Raw genomic sequence first — 23,490 nt, 5'->3', positions numbered from 1 at the left:
TGCCTCCGACTCCTGGAATCACAACAGTCACTGCCACACCCAGCTTCTATTTGGGTGCTAAGGATCCAAACCTAGGCCCTCATTCAGGAAAGCACTTTCCTACCCAGTCATCTCACTGGTCCAATCAAACCTTTTAATATCATTAAAACTATAAGGCACTTTCAAATTTTGTGTTTTCAAAGAGTCTTGTTATGCTATCCCTGAACTCAAAGCAATTCTCTGTGTCAGCCTCCTATGTGCTAGGATTGTAAACATGTACCACTGCGAGATATTTAAAACTTCTTACGAGAGGTATAGTAGCATATATCTGTAATCCCAACACTGGGGAGACAGGAGGACTGTCATGAGTTCAAGACCAGCCTAGTCAACACAGTGAGTTTCAGGTCAGCCAGGATTACATAGTGAGGCCCTGTCCCAAAAAATAATAAATAAACAACAAATGCTGTAGAAACGAGCACCTTTGTTTGTGTGTTTGTTTGTTTGTTTGTTTGTTTGTTTGTGGCAAGGTTTCGATGTGTAGCCCTGGCTGCCCTATAACTCACTCTGTAGACTAGGTTGACCCCAAAGTCAAACTCAGATATCTGTTTGCCTCTGCCTCCTGAGTGCTGGGATGAAAGATGTGAACCACCATGCCTGATGTGTCTGGGTTTTTTTAAAGATTTATTTACTTCTTGTTATGCGTCTCTGGGTATGACTGTGTCATTACGTGTGTCACATGCGTGTGGATACACACGGAGGCCAGATGAGGAAATTAGATTCCCTGAGTTGGAGTTCAGGTGGTTGGTTAAATGTGTGTGTTTGTCCGATAGGAGTGTGGTCCAACCTGAGTGCTGGCAACCTAACCCAGGACGCTCTTAACCGCTGCGTCATCGCTACAGCCTTTTTAAAAATAGGTTTAAATGATTTTTAATATCAACTAGCTTTTAACAATGGTCTCAGAACACTTTTCTAAACTGGCTTATGCACATCAGTCACTGATATTGTGGCCACTGCTATTCAAACAGCTGATGCAGGAGCCTGTCCTATACAGGTTCATTTCCTCCACTGACTACAGTGGTTAGAACCAACTCACTTAGTAATCCACTATGCAAATAAAGCAGAAATCAGCACAAATCTTATTTAAATTTTTTAAAATATTATTTTCTTCTCTATAAATCTCTTATGGGATTTTTAATAAACTGACAAAATGAAACAACTATTTTATATAAATGTTTTAAAATATGGAAACGTTCATGTCTTTTATTGAAGTACATAGATTCCTTATATTGATAAATACAAACAAACTCTAGAGACTTTTAAACAGAACAATTTGTTTCTGCATTTATACCATACAGAAAGCAATGTCATTTAGACAGACAGGTCATAAAGAGCAACCCCACAGAAGCATGGGATGGGTGCTTGATAGACATTCAATGGGTGTAGTATCCCACTGCCGACACAAGGTGGCACCAGTGCCACTGAGCTAGAATATGAGTCATCCATAAGGGCAGTCAAGGTCAAAAGCACCCCCAGTGAAGACATATTGAGGACATCTGATGCAATTCTAAGGGGCGAAAGGCAGCAAACCCGTTTACTCCTCCATAATAAAACTGCTGTTACACAGAGTATCAGAAAGCACAACACAATTTGGAAATTTCTAAAACAAAGCAGAATTTTGGAAAGTGGGTTCCATTCATTTACCATTCACTGAAGCCTGCTGTGCTGGGTGCTTAGGAAAGAGTAGAGAACAAGACAAAGACCCTGCTCTGTCTTCCCCTACGAGGGCATTTTTCCTAGATCCAAGATATTTTGAAAATAAATAATAAAATCTAAACCAAGGGCAAATTCTCTGTTCCAAACGGGCCTCAGAGACCTCCTGATCACCTGAAGAGTCTGTGAAAGAGGGGACAAGGAGTTTCTGGCTCTCACTCGCCGCCATGCCATTTCTTCTTAGTCTCTGCTAGAGGTCACAGCCCCGAAAGAACAACTCCGGGCTCTGTAAAATGCAGACATTACAGAGACAGACTCAGTAACTTAATGACACAGCTACTTTTGCTCAGTGTTGTGAGTGCTGTGGGGAATGAGAAGGACGAGTCCCTGTTCTCGCCTTGGAGCTTACTACCGAGAGAACAGAGCACAAACATAAATGAGCACAGGCTAATTTTAGCCAGTGATAAGCGCTATGAAGAAATCGCATCCTCACTGCTGCTTTTGTCCCGTGTTAGTTTGCTGAAGCTACCTCGAGGTGTGGGGGTAGGGTATGGGGTGGGGGTGGGGAGGTATAAACAATGTCAGCAACTTCTTTTCTCACTGCTCTGAGGGCTGGAAATCTGGGCTGTGGTTTCACTCAAAGCCTCCTTCCTGGCTTAGCTTGCAGAGAGAGCCTTTGCTATGTCCTCATGGGGGCATCCCTCTCAACACAGACCCCCTGGCATCCCTCCTGGTATAAGCCAGTGGTAAGCCACCTGCCTGGCATGCACAGGGTGAGAGAACCAGAGAGAGCAATTAGGCCTCCCTCACAACACTGGTTTTAAATCCAAACACCTCTGTAAACACCTGACCTGCAGATAAACTACATTTGAGCTAGCAGATATTAAGATTTTGAAATCCTTCGAGACAAGTACAGGCAATGGTTTGTGTCTCCACTGTTGTTATTACTGTTACTGGTGGTGGTAGTTAATATCTCAAAAGGACAGCCAGCAAAAGCAGTGATGGGCAAATGGAATTATACCAAACTGAGACTCTCCCCAGCGACGGAGAAGATAACAGATGAAAACACAGGTATAGAGTAGGGGAAATATTTGTAAACTGTATAATTGAAAAGAGATTAATATCTAGAAAATACGATGAATTTGAACAACTAAAACGTCTCTGGATTAAAAAAAAATAGCCAATGATCTGAACGGACATTTTCTAAGATGAGATTTACAGAGTCAACAAATGTATGAAAATGTGTCCAACGTCACTTCTTACGGAGACTGTAAATCCAAACCACAGTGAGGTATCATCTCACCCTCAGAATGGCAATTAACAAACACTGAAAAGTACCCAGTGCTGGGAGGGTGGGAGCCTGACAGATGGGTGCACATTAGTGCGATCATACGGAGAGCACTGATCATCCCTCCAAGTCTGCTGCTATATATACACGATTCAGCCATTCTGCTCCTGCTCCCTAGCTGAGGAAAATAAATAAGCGGAGACACCTGCAAAGTCTTGTTTACTCCAGCATGACACACAGCAGCCAAGATAGGGAATCAACTATGGTATGTCAGCAGGTGAATGGCTAAAGGACACACACACACACACACACACACACACACACACACACTATTTGCTGATTTTTTAAGTTGAATTTATCATTTGCAGCAGCAAAATAGATGTAATTGAAGATCATTAAATAAAGCAAATCAGGCAAAGAAATACATATACAGGAATACAAAGAAAGGAGGTGGTAGCGGGTCTGGAAATCAGACACTGGCATACAGTAAGGTAGGAAGAGGAGGTTCTGAACTTATAGCACAGAACCATGACTACAGTTTACAAGACCTTTATATGTTACATGTAAGATCTAGAACAAAGCAATTTAAAAGACAAGATCAGTATGTAAGATGAAAATGTTAATTACCCAATTGATCAATACACATTGTGTACATGTTTACAATTATGTCATGTGTACACTATAAACATACAATTTATCAAAAAATGTAACAATTTAAAAGAAAGGGGCATTTCAGAACATGAAATTTAGGGACAGTAATGCAGCCATAGCAATAAGAGGCTTTTCATACCCTGCTGCCACCACACTACTGACTACCATTCTCCTGCCTGGGCCACTACACTAGCCTGCAGGCTGATATTCTGCATCCCTTTCGTCAGGCACCCTTCCCTCTCTCCTTACCACAGCCACAGCAAACTTTTCTGAACTAAAACCCCTGCTCACTTAAAACCCTCCAGTGTCCACTAGCGGTGGACACTAGCGGTGTCACTAGTGGTGACACTCGTGCACTCCTTGTCATGCCCAGAATGATCTCTGCAGGCCTAGCCACCTGCACGATGGAACTGAGCTCCAAACTGCATGCTAACTACTCTGTCTCTGCTCTCCCAACATAGCAGGCCACTTCTCTCCACAGGGCCTTAGTATGTCCTTCCCACTAATTCTTCGTATAACTATTTCTAGTCTCTCCTTCCCTCCCTTCCTCCCTCCCTCCTCCCCCTCTCCCCTTCCTTCCCTCTTTTGTGTGTGAGTGTGCATGTGAATATGAGTGGTTTTGCCTCAGAGGCAGAAGAGATGGTTGTGTCCCCCTCCTCTCCAAGGTGTACACTGGGATCCTCTGTGAGAGCAGCAAATGTTCTTAACCACTGAGCCATCTCTCAGCTCGTGTAATATGTGTTGATAACAAATAAAGCTAAACTGGCTTCTGGTTCTTTTTCGAGAGTTCCCTTGGCTGTTCTAACTTATTTTTTCATACGTACAATAAAATTCACTTGTCAAGTTACAGAAAATGTTCATTTCCATTTGTGCTGAATTTATGTCAATTTAGGATAAGTTGATAACCTTTATTATTTCAAATTTTCTATCCCTCAATTTCTTCCATTTGTTCTATTTTTATATCATGTGGATTTTCATATATTTCTTGATGCATTTTTTTCTATAAGCTCTATATTTTATTGCTATTATAAATGGGTCTTATCCTCCATTATCTCCTCTAACTGGACACTCTTTATTGAATATACAGCTACTGGAGCTTGTGAGATGGCTCAGCAGTTAATAGCATTGACTGTTTTTCCAGAGGACCTAGGTTCAATTCCCAGCACCCACATGGCAGCTCAAAACTGTCTGTAACTCCAGTTCCAGGGAATATCACACAGACATAACAACAATCCACAGGAAAAAAAATAAAATAAATCATTTTCAGAAAGAGAATATTTGGCTCCTGATCCCTGTATATTAATTTATTTCCGTTTGTAAGGGGGGAGGTGGTGAGTGCAGGATCACCTGTGCCATAGAGAGGAGGAGAAGGTCAGAGGACAGACTCAGGAGTCTGGTATCTCTTGGCCACCCTGTGGGACCCAGGGATTTCTCTCAGGTTATCAGGGCTACACACAAGTGCCTCTCCCTGATAAACCATGTCACCAGCCTTCTGTATAAGAATCTTCCTACTTTACTAAAATTCATTTTTCTTTGCAATGGTTTTCTTATCAGTTCTCCTGAGTTTTCTAGGTTTTTTTGGTCATATATCTACAAATAGTTTTCCTTCTCCTATCTTTTCTACCTTCTGCCATTTCACGTACAGTGTTTATGTCCTTGTTATCACTTGCCCAATCATGTTGGGCATTAACATTAATTGACAATGGCAAATGTAGATGCTCTTATCTTGTTTGTAATTGTAATCAAAATGGTGCACATACCTCCTCACTAAGTAAGAACCTTAGTTTGGGAAACATTCTCTAATGACTACTTTATTGAGACTTTAAAATTATGAACATGTGCTGAATTCTGTCAAATGCCTCTTAACTTCCTACAGGGATGGGCCATGACTTTTATTCTTAGGTCACTAATCTGTGCGACATTAGTAAATGTCCAACATAACAATACTTTCACATTCCTAGGAAGACCACAGTCTGCATTACTAGATTTTGCTGCTTCTATTTGCAGTTTTGCACAGCTATGCATAAGAAAGGTGTTTTACAGTTTTATGCATTCTTTATTAGGTTTTCTGTGTTGGAATTATATATACTTCAGAAAAATAATTCAATACTTTTTCCTTTGGTCCCATTCCTGAAAGACATTAAGTTCCACAAGGACAACATTTTAAGTTTTAAGATGCAGCCGCCTGGCCTCAAGTCTTTTGGCGGCAGAACCCTTTGAAAACCTGGCTACCTAAAGAAGTTCATCTAGATTCTCTATGGATAGATTTTCTAGGATCTGTCTGGTTGGCTTTTTACTTTCATTGACTTTCTTTTCTTTTCTTTCTTTTTTTTTTCCAGAGCTGAGGACCAAACTCAGGGACCGCTGAGCTAAATCCCCAACCCCTCATTGACTTTCTTAAATATGTATTTTATTCTTCTATGCATATGTATTTGTGTGAGTGGGTGCCTGAGGAGGCCAGCACAGGGTGTTGGGTCCCCTGGAGCTGGAGTTAAAGTGGTTGTGCACCACCAAGGCGGTGCTGGGAACTGAACCTGGGTCTTCTGAGAGGACACCATAATCTCTTAACCACGGAGCCACCTCTCCAGCCCCGTTCAGCTTACTTTTTAAATATGTTTTTGAGATTTTAATATAATTACATTTTTTCTCCCTTGTTTCTTCACCCCTTGTTCTCTTTCAAATTCATGTCCTCTTTTTTCCTACACACACACACACACACACACACACACACACACACACACACACACTCCTAATATATAAAAATACAACCTGCTCAGTCCATTTAGTTGCTTGCATGCAGGTTTTCAGGGCTGACCATTTGGTATTAAATAACCATTCGGTGTGCTCCTCCCTGGGGAAGACTGTTTCTCCCACTCTAGCATCCTCTCAGCTGTGGTTCTTTGCCTATGGCTGAGGTAGGTCTCTTGAGTGTCATCCCTTTCATGATAGCACGTCTGTTGCTGCTGTCCTTGTTCCCGTCATGTTTAGGCAGCCATAGATAGGAAACCATGGGTGGAGCTTCTATGGCATTTCTAGGAGACACAGCCTCATGACAGCCTTGCTGCTCTTCTGACTCCTCCTCCAGTGATCCTGAGCCTCGGGTGGAGCAGTTGTGTTATAAATGTGTCAGTTGGGACTGGGTTCCACAACTCTTCATTTTGACAAGTTGTGGTTTCCTATACTGGTCTCCAAACTAGGAAAGTAAAAAGTGACCATTGCTGCGAGTAGGAGGAGAGTGACACAGAACGGCTAGCAGGGTGCAGGTGCTCTGACGAGGGAAATGAGAAGTGAGAGAACTTCACTTAAGGAAGGAGGAAAAAGATAATTCAGGAGGAAAGGAAGTAAAGTAACAGTAAGGATGTCTGAAAAGTTATGAGCAATCACACTAGTATCTACCTAAAAATGCCTAAAATACATGTAAGTTGGTGTCTGAATATAAATACATAGTTTACATGAAAATTTCCCATGTGGGCTGATAATACTGCCCCCAAGAGCCATACACTACTTAACACAAACCCCCACAGCACGCATGAGGAGTCCTCCTTTGAGTTGTCCGGATTGTCCAAAGGATCCCCCCTTATAGACTGTGCTAGTGCCCTTCGCTGCCTCTGCCCCCTGAGGAACTATCCAACCCCAAACCACAAGTTTATACCAATGTCTTTCCCCAATTTTATAACTTTATGTCTCATATTTATAACTTTAGCGCTCACATTTATAACTTTAGGTCTTTTTTTCCTCGGAGTTAGTCTTTATGTGTGGTGTGTCGGAGGGATCCAACATCGTGTATTTAAGAGTCCCGTTCAGTTACCCTTGCTCCATCTGGAGATCAAATAAAGAACGGCCTCAGTTAATGTAGCTCTGAGGTAAATGTTGAGAACAGGAAGTGGGCATCAAATAGGTGGAGTTATTAGCAAGTCTTTCTTTCCCTCCTCATCCCCTCCTTTCCTTTTAGGCTAGGAATTTGATGGAAGGCCTTGTGAATGGCAGGTAACCAACCTTCTTTTCCATGTCCAAGGTTGTTTAGGTCACACCAAGTCCTTTGCAGATAACTACAAGCTTCAGAAACATCTTGTCAGCTCAAGGGGAAGGTTGGGAAGGACAGGAGCTGGAACTCAATGGCACAGTGTTTACCTACGATTCACAATCCTGAGTACCCATCTATCTCTGAGGGAGTCTGAAAGTTAGAGCAGGGCTACCTGCTCAGGCATTAATCACTAGCACAACCAGAAAGGATTAGTAAGAAACCAGAGGGTTCACCACAAAGTTCCAACTGCTGGTCTAGAAATGGGGTCGGAATGCCTATAGGGCTTAACTACTGAGCCAGGATTTTGGGAGGTAATAATATCACAAAGGAAGCAGGTCCCTGTCAAATCCATGGTCCTCTGTTAATGATTTCTTCCTGTATAGATTGCTGCATTTTGTGATGTTTGATCTGTCTCCCCAGGCACAACTGATTGAACCAGAGGTGGCTACTTAACCCCGAGGTCACATGTCTCTAATGGCCTTCAGGGGAGGCCTCTGAAGTCTAGCATGAGCTGTGCTCAACAAAGGCACCCTCTTCGGAATGTTAATAAGTGATCAAAGTAGTGTTTCCTTTTCTTCCCTGGAAATTTTGAGACAAGACAAGCAGAGGGCTACACCTGGGAGAGGAGTAGCAGAGAAGGCAGTAAGCAAGGTCCTGAGAGTCCCGAGGCCCCAGTGAGTGCACCAGAGAAGGGTGAAGAGGCAGGTAGCAGGGACCTGGCAGTAGCAGGGAAGAACCTGGAAGAGAGAGAGGGGAAGGAGCTGTCACCAGCGCGGTAGGTGAACAAAGCCTGTGTGCAGCCACAACAGTGGTATGACATTATGACATGCAGAGTCCCAAAGCCTTTCAAAGGCAACAGATACCAAACTGGGGCCATGAAGCTCAAGTGCCACTGAAGTGAGTGAGTTAGCCTTTTATTTTCTTCCGTGTGTGTGTGTGTGTGTGTGTGTGTGTGTAAGAGAGAGAGAGAGAAAGAGAGAGAGAGAGAGAGAATATATAAAAGAGAGACAGAGACAGAGACAGACTAACAGTGAATGCTACAGTGCGAATAGGCTATCTTGTAGGTAAAAATAATTCATAAGATAACTTGGAGAAGTACAAGGAATTTTTTTTTTTTTTTTTTTTTTTTTTGGTTCTCTTTTTCGGAGCTGGGGACCGAACCCAGGGCCTTGTGCTTCCTAGGTAAGCGCTCTACCACTGAGCTAAATCCCCAGCCCCAGGAATTTTTAAAACATTGGTTTCCTTATCTTTTGTAGTAAAAAGCTAAATGGCACTTTCTATATTTGAAGTAGTTCATGTGCCTACAGTCTCCTAAGATCTTCTTTTCTAAACTTAGTGATGGCTTATATGACAAACATTGGAGACTCTATAATTTCTTCAATAGAAATTAATTTTTTTCTTTGTTAATTCATGTTTTTGAGACAAGGTCCTATGCAGCCAAGCTAGTCTAGAACGTATTAGCTGAGGATGGCTTTGGACTCCTGGCCCTCCAGCCTTCCTTTCCCTTCTTCCCAGTGCTAGCTATGATCAGATGTGAGCTGCCACGTCCTACTCAAGTGAGTTGTCTTTATTTTTAGAAACCATGCTCTTATGATCATACACCTCTAGCCTACTCCTCATCCTAAGTCCCAGTGACAAACTAAGGCACAATTCTACTCAAGTTTACTGTGGAGGACTAAAGGGAACCTCAAAGTCGGCTCGGGATACCCCCAAAACCAAGTTTCCAGCATAGAAGAGACTTACTTGCCCCAGAGGGAGAGAGGCCAGGAAATGAGAGACAAAGACAGGAAATGGGGGACAAGGGAGAAGGGGAAGGAACAAGAGAGAGGAAGAAAAGGGACAAGGGAAAGGGGTAAGCAATAGTTGTCCAGGAGTGGAACAAGGACTGGATAGAGAGGAGACAGATATAGCCAGTGGACAAATGGCAGTTTATAAATGCAAAAGGAGGAGTCGCCATATCAGGATGAGTGTTAGATTTTAACTGGACATGTCACTTAGGTGAGCAGAAGAGAGACTCCGATCGCTGGACTTCCAACTATTTGATAGCTGGGCCTTGGTGGTCAGCGTCAGAAAGGAGAAAGTGACCAACAAGAGAATGGGCCTGGGTGACTAGCTTTAGGGATGTGATCTAACGGTTTTCAGCAAGGCAGAGGGAATCCAGGAGAGAGGGCAAAGTTTGCCAGAGCCATGTCTGCCATGCTGGGGTTGTCTTGAGTCCTTCAGGGACCAATGAGTTCACCAGTCTTGCTTACAGAGCAATGGGCAAAGGGTTACAGGCATGGGTGACCTTAAGGAGCGACACTGGAAGGTCTGCACCCAGCATGGATGATGACTCCCACACAGCTGTGTAGATGGGTTCCCTCCCTAATACTTCCTCACCTATATCTTTTAGCCCTTCCCAGAAACCCTAAGGGCATATGCAATTAGGGCAGAACCACACACAACTGGTTAGGAGAGGCCTCATGACCTGCTCCCTCCTTCCATGAGAGAAGATCGTACTTCTCTAAGAGCTGACATAAGATCAACTGTAATAGCAAAAGAGCAGCCAGTTTGCTACTGAGGCACAGATGCACAGAACCAGAATAGCTGGGTGTGGCTAGAAGGGAAAAGATCAGCCCTTTGCTCCCACTATGGGAGCATGTCCTATCTTAGCCTCCAAATTCTGGAGAATCAACTGTTCTTAAAGTGGTTTAACAAAGTATGTTTAAAGTGTTGCAATCTGATGCAATCTTATAACACCTATCAAAATTCACTCCTGTTTCTTACTAGACAGTAATGCTCCTGTTGTTTAAGTGTGGCAGAAATCATTATTTCAACTCAATAGATAAGGAAAATGAATCCATCAAAAAGAGTACAATTCTGAAAATCAATGACATACTGATTTCTAGCATACTTTTATTCTATTAAATTAAAAAAGAACAAATTGCAAAAAGTGAAATTTCTTGATTACAGTTCTTTTCAAATTGAATTTGTAAACTAGCCATATAGAAAAAGTACTTTCTTGACCTTTCAGCAATTCCTTAAAAAACATATATATTTCTTGTTTTTGTTATTTATTTTTAATAATTAATTCTGGTCAGGGTAACCAAAGTTATTCTAACAACTCTCCAAAGTTCCTGTCGTCTACCAAGGTCACATAATGAGACCCTGTCTCAAAATTGTTTAATTAAAAAAAATAACAATAAGGGCTGGAGAGATGGCTCAGTGGTTAAGAGCACTGACTGCTCTTCCAGAGGTCCTGAGTTCAATTCCCAGCAACCACATGGTGACTCACAACCATCTGTAATGGAACCCAATGCCCTCTTCTGGTGTGTCTGACGACAACTACAGTGTACTCACTTATATAAAATAAATCTTAAAATAATAATAAAAGACACAGTGATATTCAAAAAAGCTGTATACAGATGGTTTAAATAGTACCTTATTCATTTGTGTTAATAATACATACACGCCATGCAACCCAGCAAACCACCAAACTGAAGGGTCAGGGAGACAGCTCAGCAGGTAAGACTGCTCACTACCAAAGTCTGACCAATATAAGTTCAATTCTTGCCTCCAAGAAATAAGGAGGAAGAACCACCTCTTGAAAGCTGTCCTCTGCTCCCCACATGTACATGTAGTAGTACACACACACACATAAACACACACACATGCACACACACTCTCTCTAGAAGAATCAGAGACATTTGCACAGAGTTAAAGATAAAGAGACTAATGAAATATTCTCTGTACCTTTAGAATTTTCTCCATGAACATTTCATCCATTCAAATACTTAACTTTCAATCTTATTAATTTCTAAACACAGACTGAGAAGCTACATATAAATGATAATATGCTATGATCTATGTTTTATATGAAGCAAAATCAAAACACCTCTAGTTAATGATATTATAAATCTGCCCAGTAGTTTTCAAGGAACTAGAGTTCAAACCCTAATTTAAAAGTGAAAGAGAAGAAGGGGGAGGGAGGGAAGGAGGGAGAGAGGGAGGGAGAGAGAGAGAGACTGTGTGTCTGTATGTCTGTGTGTTTGTGTCTGTATATGTGCACGTGCAAGTTAAGTGACAGCTTGTAGATGTTGGCTCTCTTCTATGAATCCTTGAGATCAAACTCAGGTTATCAGGTAACCACTTAGATCCATCTTACCAGCCCTAGTAATTCATTTAGAAATCTAGTATATGTCAATATAAATGACAAAAAATATAGAAAATAATGTTGCATGTCATATAGCGGGGAAATATTTGATACCGGAGACTGGAAAGATGCCTTGCTGGTTAAGAGCATTGACTGCTCTTGCAGAGGACCTGGGTTCAAGCAGCCACATGGAAGGAGGAGCATGCAATGGCTTGTGACTTGCAGGGAACGGAACACCTTCTTCTGGACTCTTCAGGGACCTACACACTAGAGAAATCTTTAAAAATATAACTTAAACTATCTTTGCTTTAATAATGCAAATAGTTTTGACTTCACAATCACATGTAGGGTATGGGGGATATATGGGGAAATCTCCAGGCCACTTGGAGAACTTCTTATACTAACAGCCCTGTAAGACGAATAAAAGGAGAGCATAAGCTCCTCACCATCATGAAGCCGGCCCTGAGGCCCAGGAAGTAAGCTTATCCCTAAGTCTGAGGAAGCAGAAGGGACCAGTTCAAAATGTTTCAGATAGTAACAAGAACCCACTGTTCGCTTAGCACTCACAGTATCAGACTTCTTTTCTATCCATTATGATAAAAATTAAAATGAAATCTATATTTCTATTAGTGCACAGCAGAGAGAAGAAGAAAGGAAAGAAGCCACCAAAACACTATCCAAGGCAGCCTAGGTCAGTCCTGAGGGAAGCCATACTTCCCCTGTGGCAGTCAATGCCCTGGCCTCCTCTTAGAGAAAAGTTTTCTTACTGTGCAGGCCCTCTTACTACCACACAAACACTTTTTTGGGTTTTGGGGAGTGGTTTTTGTGTTCTTTGTGTTTGTTTGTTTTAACCAAGTTCTTACTTTCTTGTCCAGGCTGGTCTTGAACTGGTGGTTTTCCTCCTGCCTCAGCCTCCCTAGGGCTGGGATTATGGGCATAAACCACTTCTCTACACCCTTCAGTCTACTAAAATACTGCCTTCACTCCTCAACTGTTTGAAGAGTAATAACGCATTTTATAAATTGATAGCTCTTAATGAAATATTGAGCTTCAACATAATGCAATAGATCAGAAGCCAGTCGAAACTGGATCCAGACAAAAGTGAGCATGCTATACAGTAGGCCTAATAATTCGAATAGTAAATATAAACTGTTTAGTAGGTTAAAAATAAGCATCTATCTAGACTTTGCCTTTTAATAATAAGCTATAATAAATTCCAGACCAATCAACTGCATTTATAAATGGAGAGAGTTGGTCCTGCTCATCCCAGCACTCCGAGGGCCTTCCTTGAGGCTGGTGTGCAGGCAACTTGGAAAATGCTGAACAAACAGTGAAAACCATCTTCCAGCTTGACTGCTCATCATTATGCAACCCTGGGCAAAGGCTTTTTGTGTCTCTGTTCTTCCCATCCAATTCACAAAGGTCAGTTCAATGACACCAGCAGCCTGAGGACACAGCTCCACGTAACTCTGTATAAGGAGGCAGGCATAGCCACATACGCTCCTGGGAGCCCAGCACTGTGAGGCTGAGTCAAGAAGACTAAGGTGAATTTGAGCCCAGCCTAAGTTACATGGTTACTTGAAGGACAGCCTGCACTACAGAGTAAGACTGTGTCAAAATGAAAAACAGAATTAGCATAAGGAATCAAGTTTAAAAGGCTGCAGTCATCCATGTTACTATTCAAATATGCTTAGCATTAATATTTTAGTGCCAGAAACAATGCCTATTCTCTTAGTAACCATCTTTGTTTAATAAAGTAGACTACATTATAAGATCATGCTTTTTCCCTCAGGGCCTCAGTAAAATTATTTTATTTTTAAATGGGGAAAAGTTGCAGCCCATAAACACATCTCTTCTTTCTAAATTGGCCCTCTTATCAAAAAGGTCTGGTGCATCCCTGCTGCATGGGACGTGGGGGCTCCTTTCACTCTCACTATCAAGAAAACGGAAGGCAGGAGACCAGCCCAGAGATCGGTGGGGGGCTGGGACGGGAGGACAGGACGTGCTCCCAATCGCAGCCAGAGACTTGGAGCTGGAAAAGCCCTGGTGTGGCACTGAGCAAAGCATAGACTTGTCACCTGTCTTCAAAACCAGAGATGCCAAACCTTCTCACACTGCTAAAAGCATCAACATGAGGTGATGGACACAAAACTCCCAGATGTCAACTCAGGACAGCTGGACTGCCAGAGAGCAAAACTTAAGCAAGTGCTTTTCTCTCTTCCCCTTTGTCTCACAAAGCTGTGGTAGGCCTGGGGTGTAACTCAGCAGGACAATCCAACCCCAGAAACCACAACCAAACAGACACATGTAAAGCTACTCCCTCCCTGACTTTTCTAACAGTACTTCTCTCCTGGCCCAGAAGAGAACCCATTCAGATTCGAGGAGAGCTCAGTGGACAAGAACTTGTCCATCATGTATCTAGTCTGTCTAATTGCAAACTCCTGCTGCGAGCTCCACGCTCTCACCAAACCCTGGAACCAGCACCATGCCTGCCCACTCATTTTCCCAAAGGACACACAGATGAGGCTCAGTACTCTGTGGTGAGTCCTTCCCACAGAATGAACTGTGACAGAGCTACTGGGAGGAGCACAGTACTGCCCTGCCACCCTGTAAGTTCCCGTCACACTCCCACTGCAATGGCTGAACCTGGACTCACTCTGCCCACGATGGTTAACCTCAATTATCATCTTGATAGGATCTAGAATCAACTAAGAGACAAGGGTCTGGGCATGCTGTGGGATAAGATAAAGTCAGCTTCTGGGCATGACTGTGAAGGCTAACCGGGGCAGGGAAATTCTACAGGCTGGCTTCCAGGACTGGCCAGAAAGTGAGCTGAGCTTCATACTTCTCTCTCTGCTTCCTGACTATGGATATAATGTGAGCAGCTACCTCAAGCTCTTGCTGCCATGACACCCCTGCTGTGACAGGTTGTACTCTCCAACTCTGAAGCAAACAACCCCTCCCTTTCCTGAGCAGCTTGTGTCAGGTACTGTGTCAGCAAGACAAGTAACTAGACCAGCCCACTACAAGCAAGGGCTAGAGGACAAATTCAATTCTATCTTCCACCTTGTCTGTCACCACACGTTTATACACAAAACTAGAGTACGAAACAAAACTTCACAATGTCCTGTTATGTTAATATGAAGTCATGAACTTGCTCTCATCTCAGACCCTCAGGTATGAGAAAGTAAACGATGCCTATAGTTACAACCTTTGAGTAAGCTCTCATATTGTTCATTCAGTTTGGCTCAAGTCTGAAGCACTGGGGCCCCAGCTAGGACAGGAAGTGACGGATGGCCTGGTTTATAAACGTTCTTTGATGTACTTTAGACTGCTCCCACTGCTCTGCTGGCCTTAGTACCAGAAGCTCTTGAGACTATGAACCCATGAAATAACCCTCACTTCGCCTGGCCTGGGAGAATGGACTCCTGGCTCTCCTGTGCTGTATTCGGCACAAATTCCACAGCTTCTATTAGTCTCCTCTGTGAGTTCATCTACCTTTCCCAAACCCCAAAATACATGGCCAAGGCTGCCTTCAAATTCATGCGTTTCCTGGCTCTAGCCCAAGTGCGGACCTGCAGGTGGGCGCCACACCTGTACTCTGCCCAGGCTGCCCACGGTACCATGTCTTTCCACTGCTCATGCTCTGTTTAGCCCACTTTTGCTTACTTGAGGAGTACGTTATTTTATAAACATAACTATTCTTTGTAACATGTAGTTTGATAATACACATCTATGTACTTTGATATTGTTTTTTAATTGTGTGTGTGTATGTGTAGAATCTGTGGTGTGTCTGTGTGTGTGTACAAATGCACATGCAGTCAGGGGTCAAGAGAAGACACCAGGTCTCCTTTTTTTTTTTTAAGATTTATTCATTTATTATATATAGGTACACTGTAGCTGTCTTCAGACACACCAGAAGAGGGCATCAGATCTCTTTACAGATGATTGTGAGCCACCATGCGGGTGCTGGGAATTGAACTCAGGACCTCTGGAAGAGCAGTTGGGGCTCTTAACTGCTGAGCCATCTCTCCAGCCCCAGGTCTCTTCTTCTTAGATTTCTTTATTCCCTTGATGCAGGGTTGCCTGAAGCTTGCTGTTCAGCTAGACTGGCTGACCAGGGACTCCTGGGATCTGCCTGTCTCTGCCCTCCAATGCTGGGGTCGGGGGTATGTGATCATGCAGCTTTACGTCAGCAATATGGATCCAAACGAGCTCTCAGGCCTGTATGGCAAGCACTCTGACAAACTGAGCCGTCACCCCAGCCCATATTTGTATATTTTAAAATGCACTCACTCAATTCACTCACTAAACAGAGACTTACTGAGTACCAAACATGTGGCATCACTAAAGCTATAATGAAGTTCATCTTACTCAGTTCACAGTGTATGGGTTGGACTAGACAATGAAAATACAGTCTCTCCACTAGACTACAAAGAATAGGAAACATAATTTATCTTGAAGTGGTAGTTAGCATAAACACAGAGTATAAGAAAATAAATAAATACCACACTAAGCTTAGTATAGTGCAAAAAAAAAAAGGAGAGAACACCCCTTCTGTTTATGAACTGTATCACAATTTAGAACCATAACAGTGAATGTTTCCAAACCTCACATCTACTGTATTATTCGATTCATGGTCAAACACTTCAAACGCCTCTTTGATCTTCTTATGAAGTTCTGCCACTATTGCCTCTGCAAAAGACAAAGAAACAAAATCACTTGAAACAAACGAAAATCTCAGTAACCTAACTAGAAATCTTCTGGGGGTTTCCTGGTTGTTTTCTCCGACCATCCATCCATCTGTCCATTTTGAGGCAGGTCACACTATCTCCATATGTAGACCAAGCTGTCTTTCAAGCTCAATGCCGAGACTCTAGGCACGCGCCATCATACAGGGCTAAAGCAGAAAGCGAACTGAGGAAGAACCTGAAAGAGTGGTTCTTGGTCTCCCTTATAAAGCATATGCCATGTTAGCTCCCTGAGGAAGTGCAAAGAACAGATCTGACAGAGGCAAGTCAGGGGTGGAAGGGCTGCGCTGGCACAGCCCAGAGCTGAGGAAGTCATGGCTCCGAACACTTTTTTCTGAGGTATAACAATAAATTTACTTCAGTTTCCATGGGGGGGGGCGTGAGTGAACGTGAGTATGAGGCATATAAACACCCTGTGCGTCCTTTGGGGAGCTTTAACCAAGTGTGGGTTAAATCCCACCTCTGTGGAATGGTGAGCAGGCAGCAGGTTACTGAGAACTCACTAGGCCCCACACATTCAAGGTCATAGCTAAGAGCCAAACAGATAAAATTCTTGCCTCACAGCTATTTTTATTGGAAAGAGATACAAATGTCTACATATTTGCCAACATATACAGTAGGTTACATGACCTTAAACACAGGGGGGGAAGGGGGGAGTAAGAGATGTGAAGAGTCCCAATGAAAATGCTCATCTCAGTGACAAGGTGACAGAGACAGAGCTGGCAGACAGGAAGAGCCAATCTGTAAATATCTCCAGAAAGTTTCAGGCAGAAAGAACAGACAGCACAGAACACAGGCTAAAGATCAGACGGTTGTGAGCTGTGGGGTCGGGTGCTGAATCCTTTAAGGATTTTGAACTTTCCTCTGAATGCACTGAAAAATGACTGGAAGGTTCCAGGCATTATGGTAACCTGCTCTTCTCTTCACCTGTCACTGTGTTGAGAAGACACTGGAAAGGGAAAGTTCACAGAGACAAGTGCAGAGGTGGCTGCAGTATCTCTTTCAATTATGGGCAGTGGCTGAGCCCAGAAGGGGTACGGTGGACATAGAAAGAAATGATAGGTCTTGGTAACACTCTGACAGCAGTTTCACTAAGATGTGCTGACAGAATTGATACTAGGAGCAGGGACGGGGAAAGACTGACTTCAAAATGTTTTGATGAGTAAACGAAGGGGCAACTAGATACACAGCTCAGTGACAGAGGACAAACGGAGCCTAGGCCCCTCACAAAGGGAGCATCATCAAGTCTCAAGTGTTCACACTAACACAGCTATGTAATTAGGTCTCAGTTTGTACAGCAATGCGTACAACAGGACACCCAGAAAGGAGAAGACTAAGGTATGAACATAGTTTATCACAAATATAAAACCACCAAATATGGGATGAGACCTCATACCAGCCCCCCACCCCACCTTAGGTAGAGGCCACAGGAAGGAATAATAATTTAAAAGTCAAAAGAAAGAGTGGGAAATGTGGGCTGGAGAGATGGCTCAGCGGTTAAGAGCACTGACTGCTCTTTCAGAGGTCCTGAGTTCAATTCCCAGCAACCACATGGTGGCTCACAACCATGTTATGGGATCTGATGCCCTCTGCTGGTGTGTGTGAAGACAGAGACAGTGCACTCCTGTATAATGAAAGTGGGGATGTTTCTAATACTCATTCTCCTTATTCTAATGCAACCACTAATCCTGCTGACGTATCTTCCTGCAGGTTGTCTTTGTCCATGCCCTTTTGTGCGTGGCGTTTCATCCTCACCATTCATTCACTGAGTGTCATTGGGTAAGTAGTGGTGTCTGTTTCCAGCTCATTCTTAGAACCAGAGAAACCAAGGTTCAGTGAGCAACTCACCCAAGGTCAGAATTCATTAAGGGGCTGAGCTGGATGGAACCCAGGTCTTTCCAACTCGAATCCTGTTCCTTGTCAATCTCACCCCATCTGACTATTAGCATTCACACATAAGAACTATAACCTGTAGTTCCTTCAGTTAAATGCACTTTGCCAGATTTTAGCATAATCTTCCATCTTTAGCAGCGTACGAGGAATACAACAGAATTTATTAATATAATTAAATTTTACTATAACATGGCAATAAAAAGCTTGGTAATTTTATAAACAAAACATGAATGTTGCTTCATTATTTAAATTTACATTTCTCTGATTACTTGTGCTCACTAATGCTCCCTCCATGTGTTTGTCACCTGTTTTCAGTTATTAATCATCGAGTTCTTTACTCAGTCCCTACCAGGATTTTCTATTATTGCTTATTGTTTATGTGAGCTCCTTGGAAAGCAACCTCAGCCCCTGTCAAAAGCGCTTCGAACAACCTTCAAGGTCACTTGTTTAGTTTGGTTTTGTAAAACGGGAGTACATGCTCTTTCTGGACATCAAAACTGTCCATACCCAGAAGCAGGGCAAAGAATATGGGAGAGTTTAAATTAGCTTAAAATCACCTAAAAATCTCTACCTTCTCTACCCAGAACTAGTTACTCTTGACATTGGGCTTTAACCTTTCACTCAAAAGTAACTTGCAAGTATCCTTCCTTCTCAAAGTTATTACGGGCTGGAGAAATGGCTCAGTGGTTAAGAGCACTGATTGCTCTTCCAGAGGTCCTGAGTTCAAATTCCAGAAACAACATGGAGAGTTACAACTATCTGTAATGAACCACTCTTCTGGTGTGGCTGAGGACAGCTACAGTGTGTACTCAGATACATAAAATAAACAATTCTAAAAGAAAAAAAAAGAAAAAAGTTATTACATTATATATCTTTGTGACTGCTTGATATTCAAATAGAGGTCTTTAGCAAAATTAGTTAGACCCACCCCCCACCCCCTAATTGTGGGTCTTAGGACTTTCATTGTTAGAATAACATCTTTAGTGAACATTCTAGTCCTGCTCACTTTGTGCATTTGTAGTCCACCTCAGTGGAATTCCATGGTGGAGGAGGCTGGGGAGGTGGATGACTTAGACTGGAAAGTGTTCACTGAAGACCTGAGTTCTATCCCCAGAACCCATATAAAAGCTCAGGCCGTCACCAGTGCTTCTGTTCTCAGGGCTGTGGAGGCAGAGAAAGGATTCTTGCTCACCAGCAGTCTAGCTGCATCAGTGAGCGACAAGCTCAGAAAAAGTGGACAGCAATGGAGGAAGACGCCTAATGTTGACTCATGACCCCACACACACTGAAAGAGAGGGGGAAGGGAAGGAGGGAGGGGGGAGGGAGGAGGGAGGGAGGAGGAAGGGAGGAGGGAGGGAGGGAGAAGGGAGAGAGAAATTGGTGTAGTTACATAAAATATGAGAAAGGTGTTATTACTTAAACAAGCTCTCATGTGTGTCCCCGGTGACCTGAAACTGACTGGCTAGCAGAGCATGACTTTGAACTTCTGATCCTCCTTCCACCGCCTCCTGAGTGCAGGGAGTGGATGCACGTGCCACCACTCTGCTTCTACAGTACAGGTATCTGCTCCAGCACTTCATGCATGCTAGGTGCATACTCTGCCAACTAACCTCAACCCTAGCCCCAGGAAAGCTTCTATGACTTCAGTAATGACCATGAGAAATCTGAGAGAGCACACCCTTGCCATGCTGGATGAAACTCAGGAAGCTACTGGAGAAATGGGCTGATGTTCCAGAAACCCAAAGGGCTGGCATTCATCTTAAAGAACAACCGGTTGGGACTGAGGGGCTGGTGGCTTTTGAGGTAGTAACTTATGATCACACAGAGCAGCCACTTCTGTCCCTGGGGAGCTGCAGTGCCCTCTGAGCAGCGGCCAAGCTCGCTGTGTGGCTCTGATAGCATGGACGTGTGTCCAGACTAAATCTTTATTAGTACTTTGATAGGAGGCATTGTTTTCAGACAAGTCCTCATTACACGGCACATGAGGTCTGTACTCAAACCCCACTGGCCTCAGTCTCCTGATTGCTAGGATTACAGGCTGGGGCTACCACACCACCCTTGGCGTTCTTGTGAAGTATTTAATATAAGAAAGTTCAGCTGAGTGAATAAACTATAATAGTAGAAAAATGTTATGTTATAGTTGTCAGTTACAAATTTATAACTTTAATAATTGCTACTTTAATGTTTTCAAAAATGCCTTCCATTTTTAGGTGAAGTTTCTCATTAGTAGAATACTATCAAAAACTGATCTATACAAATAAATTTATCAAGAATTGAATCTCCAGCCAGGTAGCATGGTCCACCCTTTAATCCCAGCACTTGGGGGGCAGAGGCAGACAGATCTCCACTTGAAGTCAGCCTGCTCTACAAAGTGAGTTCCAGGACACCCAAGGCTAAATAAGCCTTGTCCCAAGAGGAAAAAATCGGATTTCAACCATGGGTAGTTGCACACATTCCTATCCCAGCACTCAGGACATGGATGCAAGGAGAACAAGAGTTCAAGGTCCTCCTCAGCTGAACAGTGAGGGCTTATCTTTTAAAATGTAGTTAAAATTATTTTATTTTTATTAAGTATGGGGACATGTACACATATAGTACAGGTGACCACAGAAGGTCTCTAATCTGGAGCTCAAGTTACAGATAGTTGTGAATGATCTAAAGTGGGTGTTGGTAATCAAAGTCGGGTCCTCTGAAAGAGCAGCAAATGCTCTTAATCACTGACCCATCTTTCTAGCCTAGAAAATAAACTTTAAAATATAAGTAAAAGGAGTTCAATGTTTTAGATGTTGTAGCCAATGGGGAGGTCTTAATTCCAGGCCTGTCTCAGCTACGCTGTGAAACCCTGCCTCAATAACTAAGGAGGGCTGGTAGGACAGCTCAGTGGGTGAAGGTGCTTACCAGGGAAGGCTGACAGCCTGAGTTCTGACTCCCAGAGTTGTCTTCTAGCCTCTCCACATATACCATAGCACACACCTCAATAATAATAACAATGACAATAAAGACAGGGCGATAATAGGCTTGCCTAGCATATGCAAAGCAATGAAAGTTTATCTCCACCACTACTTCACAAAAAGTTATCGAGCCACTTATTAACTTTCCAAACCTCTTCTAGCTATTATTCCGGTATACTATCCAATACATTTTTCACGATTATGCTTTGAGTGATAAACCATTCGTGGCCCAGAGGTCACCTTAAACTTTTCATTGTCCTATGGCTCAACTATCTCAGGACTCCAGACTCACCTCCGGGCCTTTTACCTGTGGTCGCCTTTCCCATGCTACTCCTCAAATAACTACAAGCTCTATTCTGCTCCCCAGTGCTACTAGTAACCACCTACTCATAGCTCAGACATAGAGGAAAGCTGAAAGCTCAGTAGCAGCCCTGTGCCCAGCACCTGGACAGAGGACTGTTCAGACTGCATGCTTTTCTATCCTCCCTATGTAAGTGCAGGCACAATGACACTACCCCTGAATACTGTAACATGCATCTCCTAAAAATAAGGACAATCTCCTATATAATCTCAAGCTATTTTAATATCCTCAAAAATAACCAAATTCACTACAATCATCTCGTGTCTGTTCCATATTCAAATGTCTCCATCTGTCCCCAAATGTCTTTGCCACTTCCTTCCACCTAAAATTTCATAAAAGTTTATGTTCTGTTTAATGTGTATGTATGTGTGTTGTCAAGATGTTCTATACAATGGCTTATTTAATGTTCCTTGTAACCTGGACTTCACTGATTGGTGGCTTTCCTTCCATTCCTGACCCATACAAGTCCATCCTTTCAGGGATGCCACCCACAGTTTCTCATTGCTGTCAGATGATTCCTGATCTCTCTGTGTCTCTCTCTGCCTCTCTCTGCCTCTCTCTGTGTCTCTCTCGGTCTCTCTGTCTGTCTGTCTGTCTGTCTGTCTGTCTCTCTCTCTCTCTCCCTCCCTCCCTCCCTCCCTCCTCCCCTTCCCCACCCCCCCACCAAGTGTATCACTCCAACTGGCTCAGGTCAGCACCAGGCATGTCAGAAGTTCTACCCACAATGCCTGCCTTCCCCTTCCCTCTGCACTGCCACCGTCTGGGTGTAGGCTCGTCACTTCTGAATGGAGGAACGTCATCTCCTGCCTCTCTGCCCTTAGCTTCCTTTCCTATTCCATTCTGCAAACCACACTCACTTTTTGCTTGGGTGATTTTTTTTTCTACTTGAAAAAGTATTTTTGTTTTGTTTTGTTTTGTTTTTCTGGTGAGGGAGCTAGAGTCTGGAGCCTTGTACAAGCGGTGTATGCATTCTACCACAGAGCTCTAGCCCCAGCACGAGGGTGATCTTTCTAAAATGTGCGTTTAATCCTACAGCCTTCTGCTTCCTAATCCTTCAACAGTCTCCTCACCCCATCCCTGCAAGCCTCCTTAACTGGACACACAAAGGCCTTTATGAACCAGGCCTCAGTCTGTCATATATATATATATATATATATATATATATATATATATATATATATATATATTTCCCTTTTTAAATTTATTTTTGAGGCAGAGTCTTTACAAAGCCCAGGCTGCTCTCAGACTCATTATGTAACTCAGGACAGCCTCCTGTTTCAGCTTCCTATGCTGGGATTATAGGTATGTGCACCATGCCCAAATTTCCGAATACATTGTTTTAAACTCTTACGATTCAACATGAAAATAGTCTGATCTTAAAATGGGCAATGGACTTGAATAAATATTTCTAAAAAAAATACAAATAACTAATCAGAACATGCTTAGGTGCTCTATACTGTTGGCCATTAGGAAAATGTTAATCAGAGGTATGGTGAGAGCACTTCGCACCAATTAGGATGCCATAAAAAAATCAAGTTACTATGTTTGATCTCTGGTCTCCTCTAAAATTCATGTTGGAAGTTAACTGCTACTGCTAGTGTTAAGAGTCAGGACCTTTAAGAGGTGACCAGCCATTTTGCCTGTATTCTCCAGAATGAGTCAGTGTACTTACTACAGAAACCGAGAGAATTCAGCCTCCATGCTGGCTAGTTTTGTATCAAGTTAATACAAGTTTGAGTCATATAGGGAG

At 43.0% G+C, this 23,490-nt stretch overlaps 1 protein-coding gene across 35 annotated transcripts in view; it reads right to left on the bottom strand.

The window, feature by feature from the left end:
• The window catches only part of Drc8 (dynein regulatory complex subunit 8), a 99,554-nt gene that overhangs the window by 50,843 nt on the left and 25,221 nt on the right, over positions 1–23,490 (bottom strand). For 12 of the 35 annotated variants that reach the window (XM_087580332.1, XM_087580334.1, XM_087580333.1 and 9 more), the window contains exon 2: positions 16,395–16,479. The exons of 9 other annotated variants lie outside the window; for them this stretch is intronic. In XM_087580332.1, the coding sequence (XP_087436458.1) occupies positions 16,395–16,479 (85 nt within the window). Of the gene's footprint in view, positions 1–1,863; positions 1,992–16,394; positions 16,480–23,490 lie in introns of those variants that run through there. 14 more of the 35 variants (XM_087580327.1, XM_087580339.1, XM_087580336.1 and 11 more) reach the window with 2 other exon arrangements.

This window comes from Rattus norvegicus, chromosome 13, assembly GCF_021556685.1.
Source record: "Rattus norvegicus strain SHRSP/BbbUtx chromosome 13, alternate assembly SHRSP_T2T, whole genome shotgun sequence".
In the NCBI taxonomy this organism is placed as follows: Eukaryota; Metazoa; Chordata; class Mammalia; order Rodentia; family Muridae; genus Rattus; species Rattus norvegicus.
This window is presented reverse-complemented; position numbering and strand designations above follow the sequence as displayed.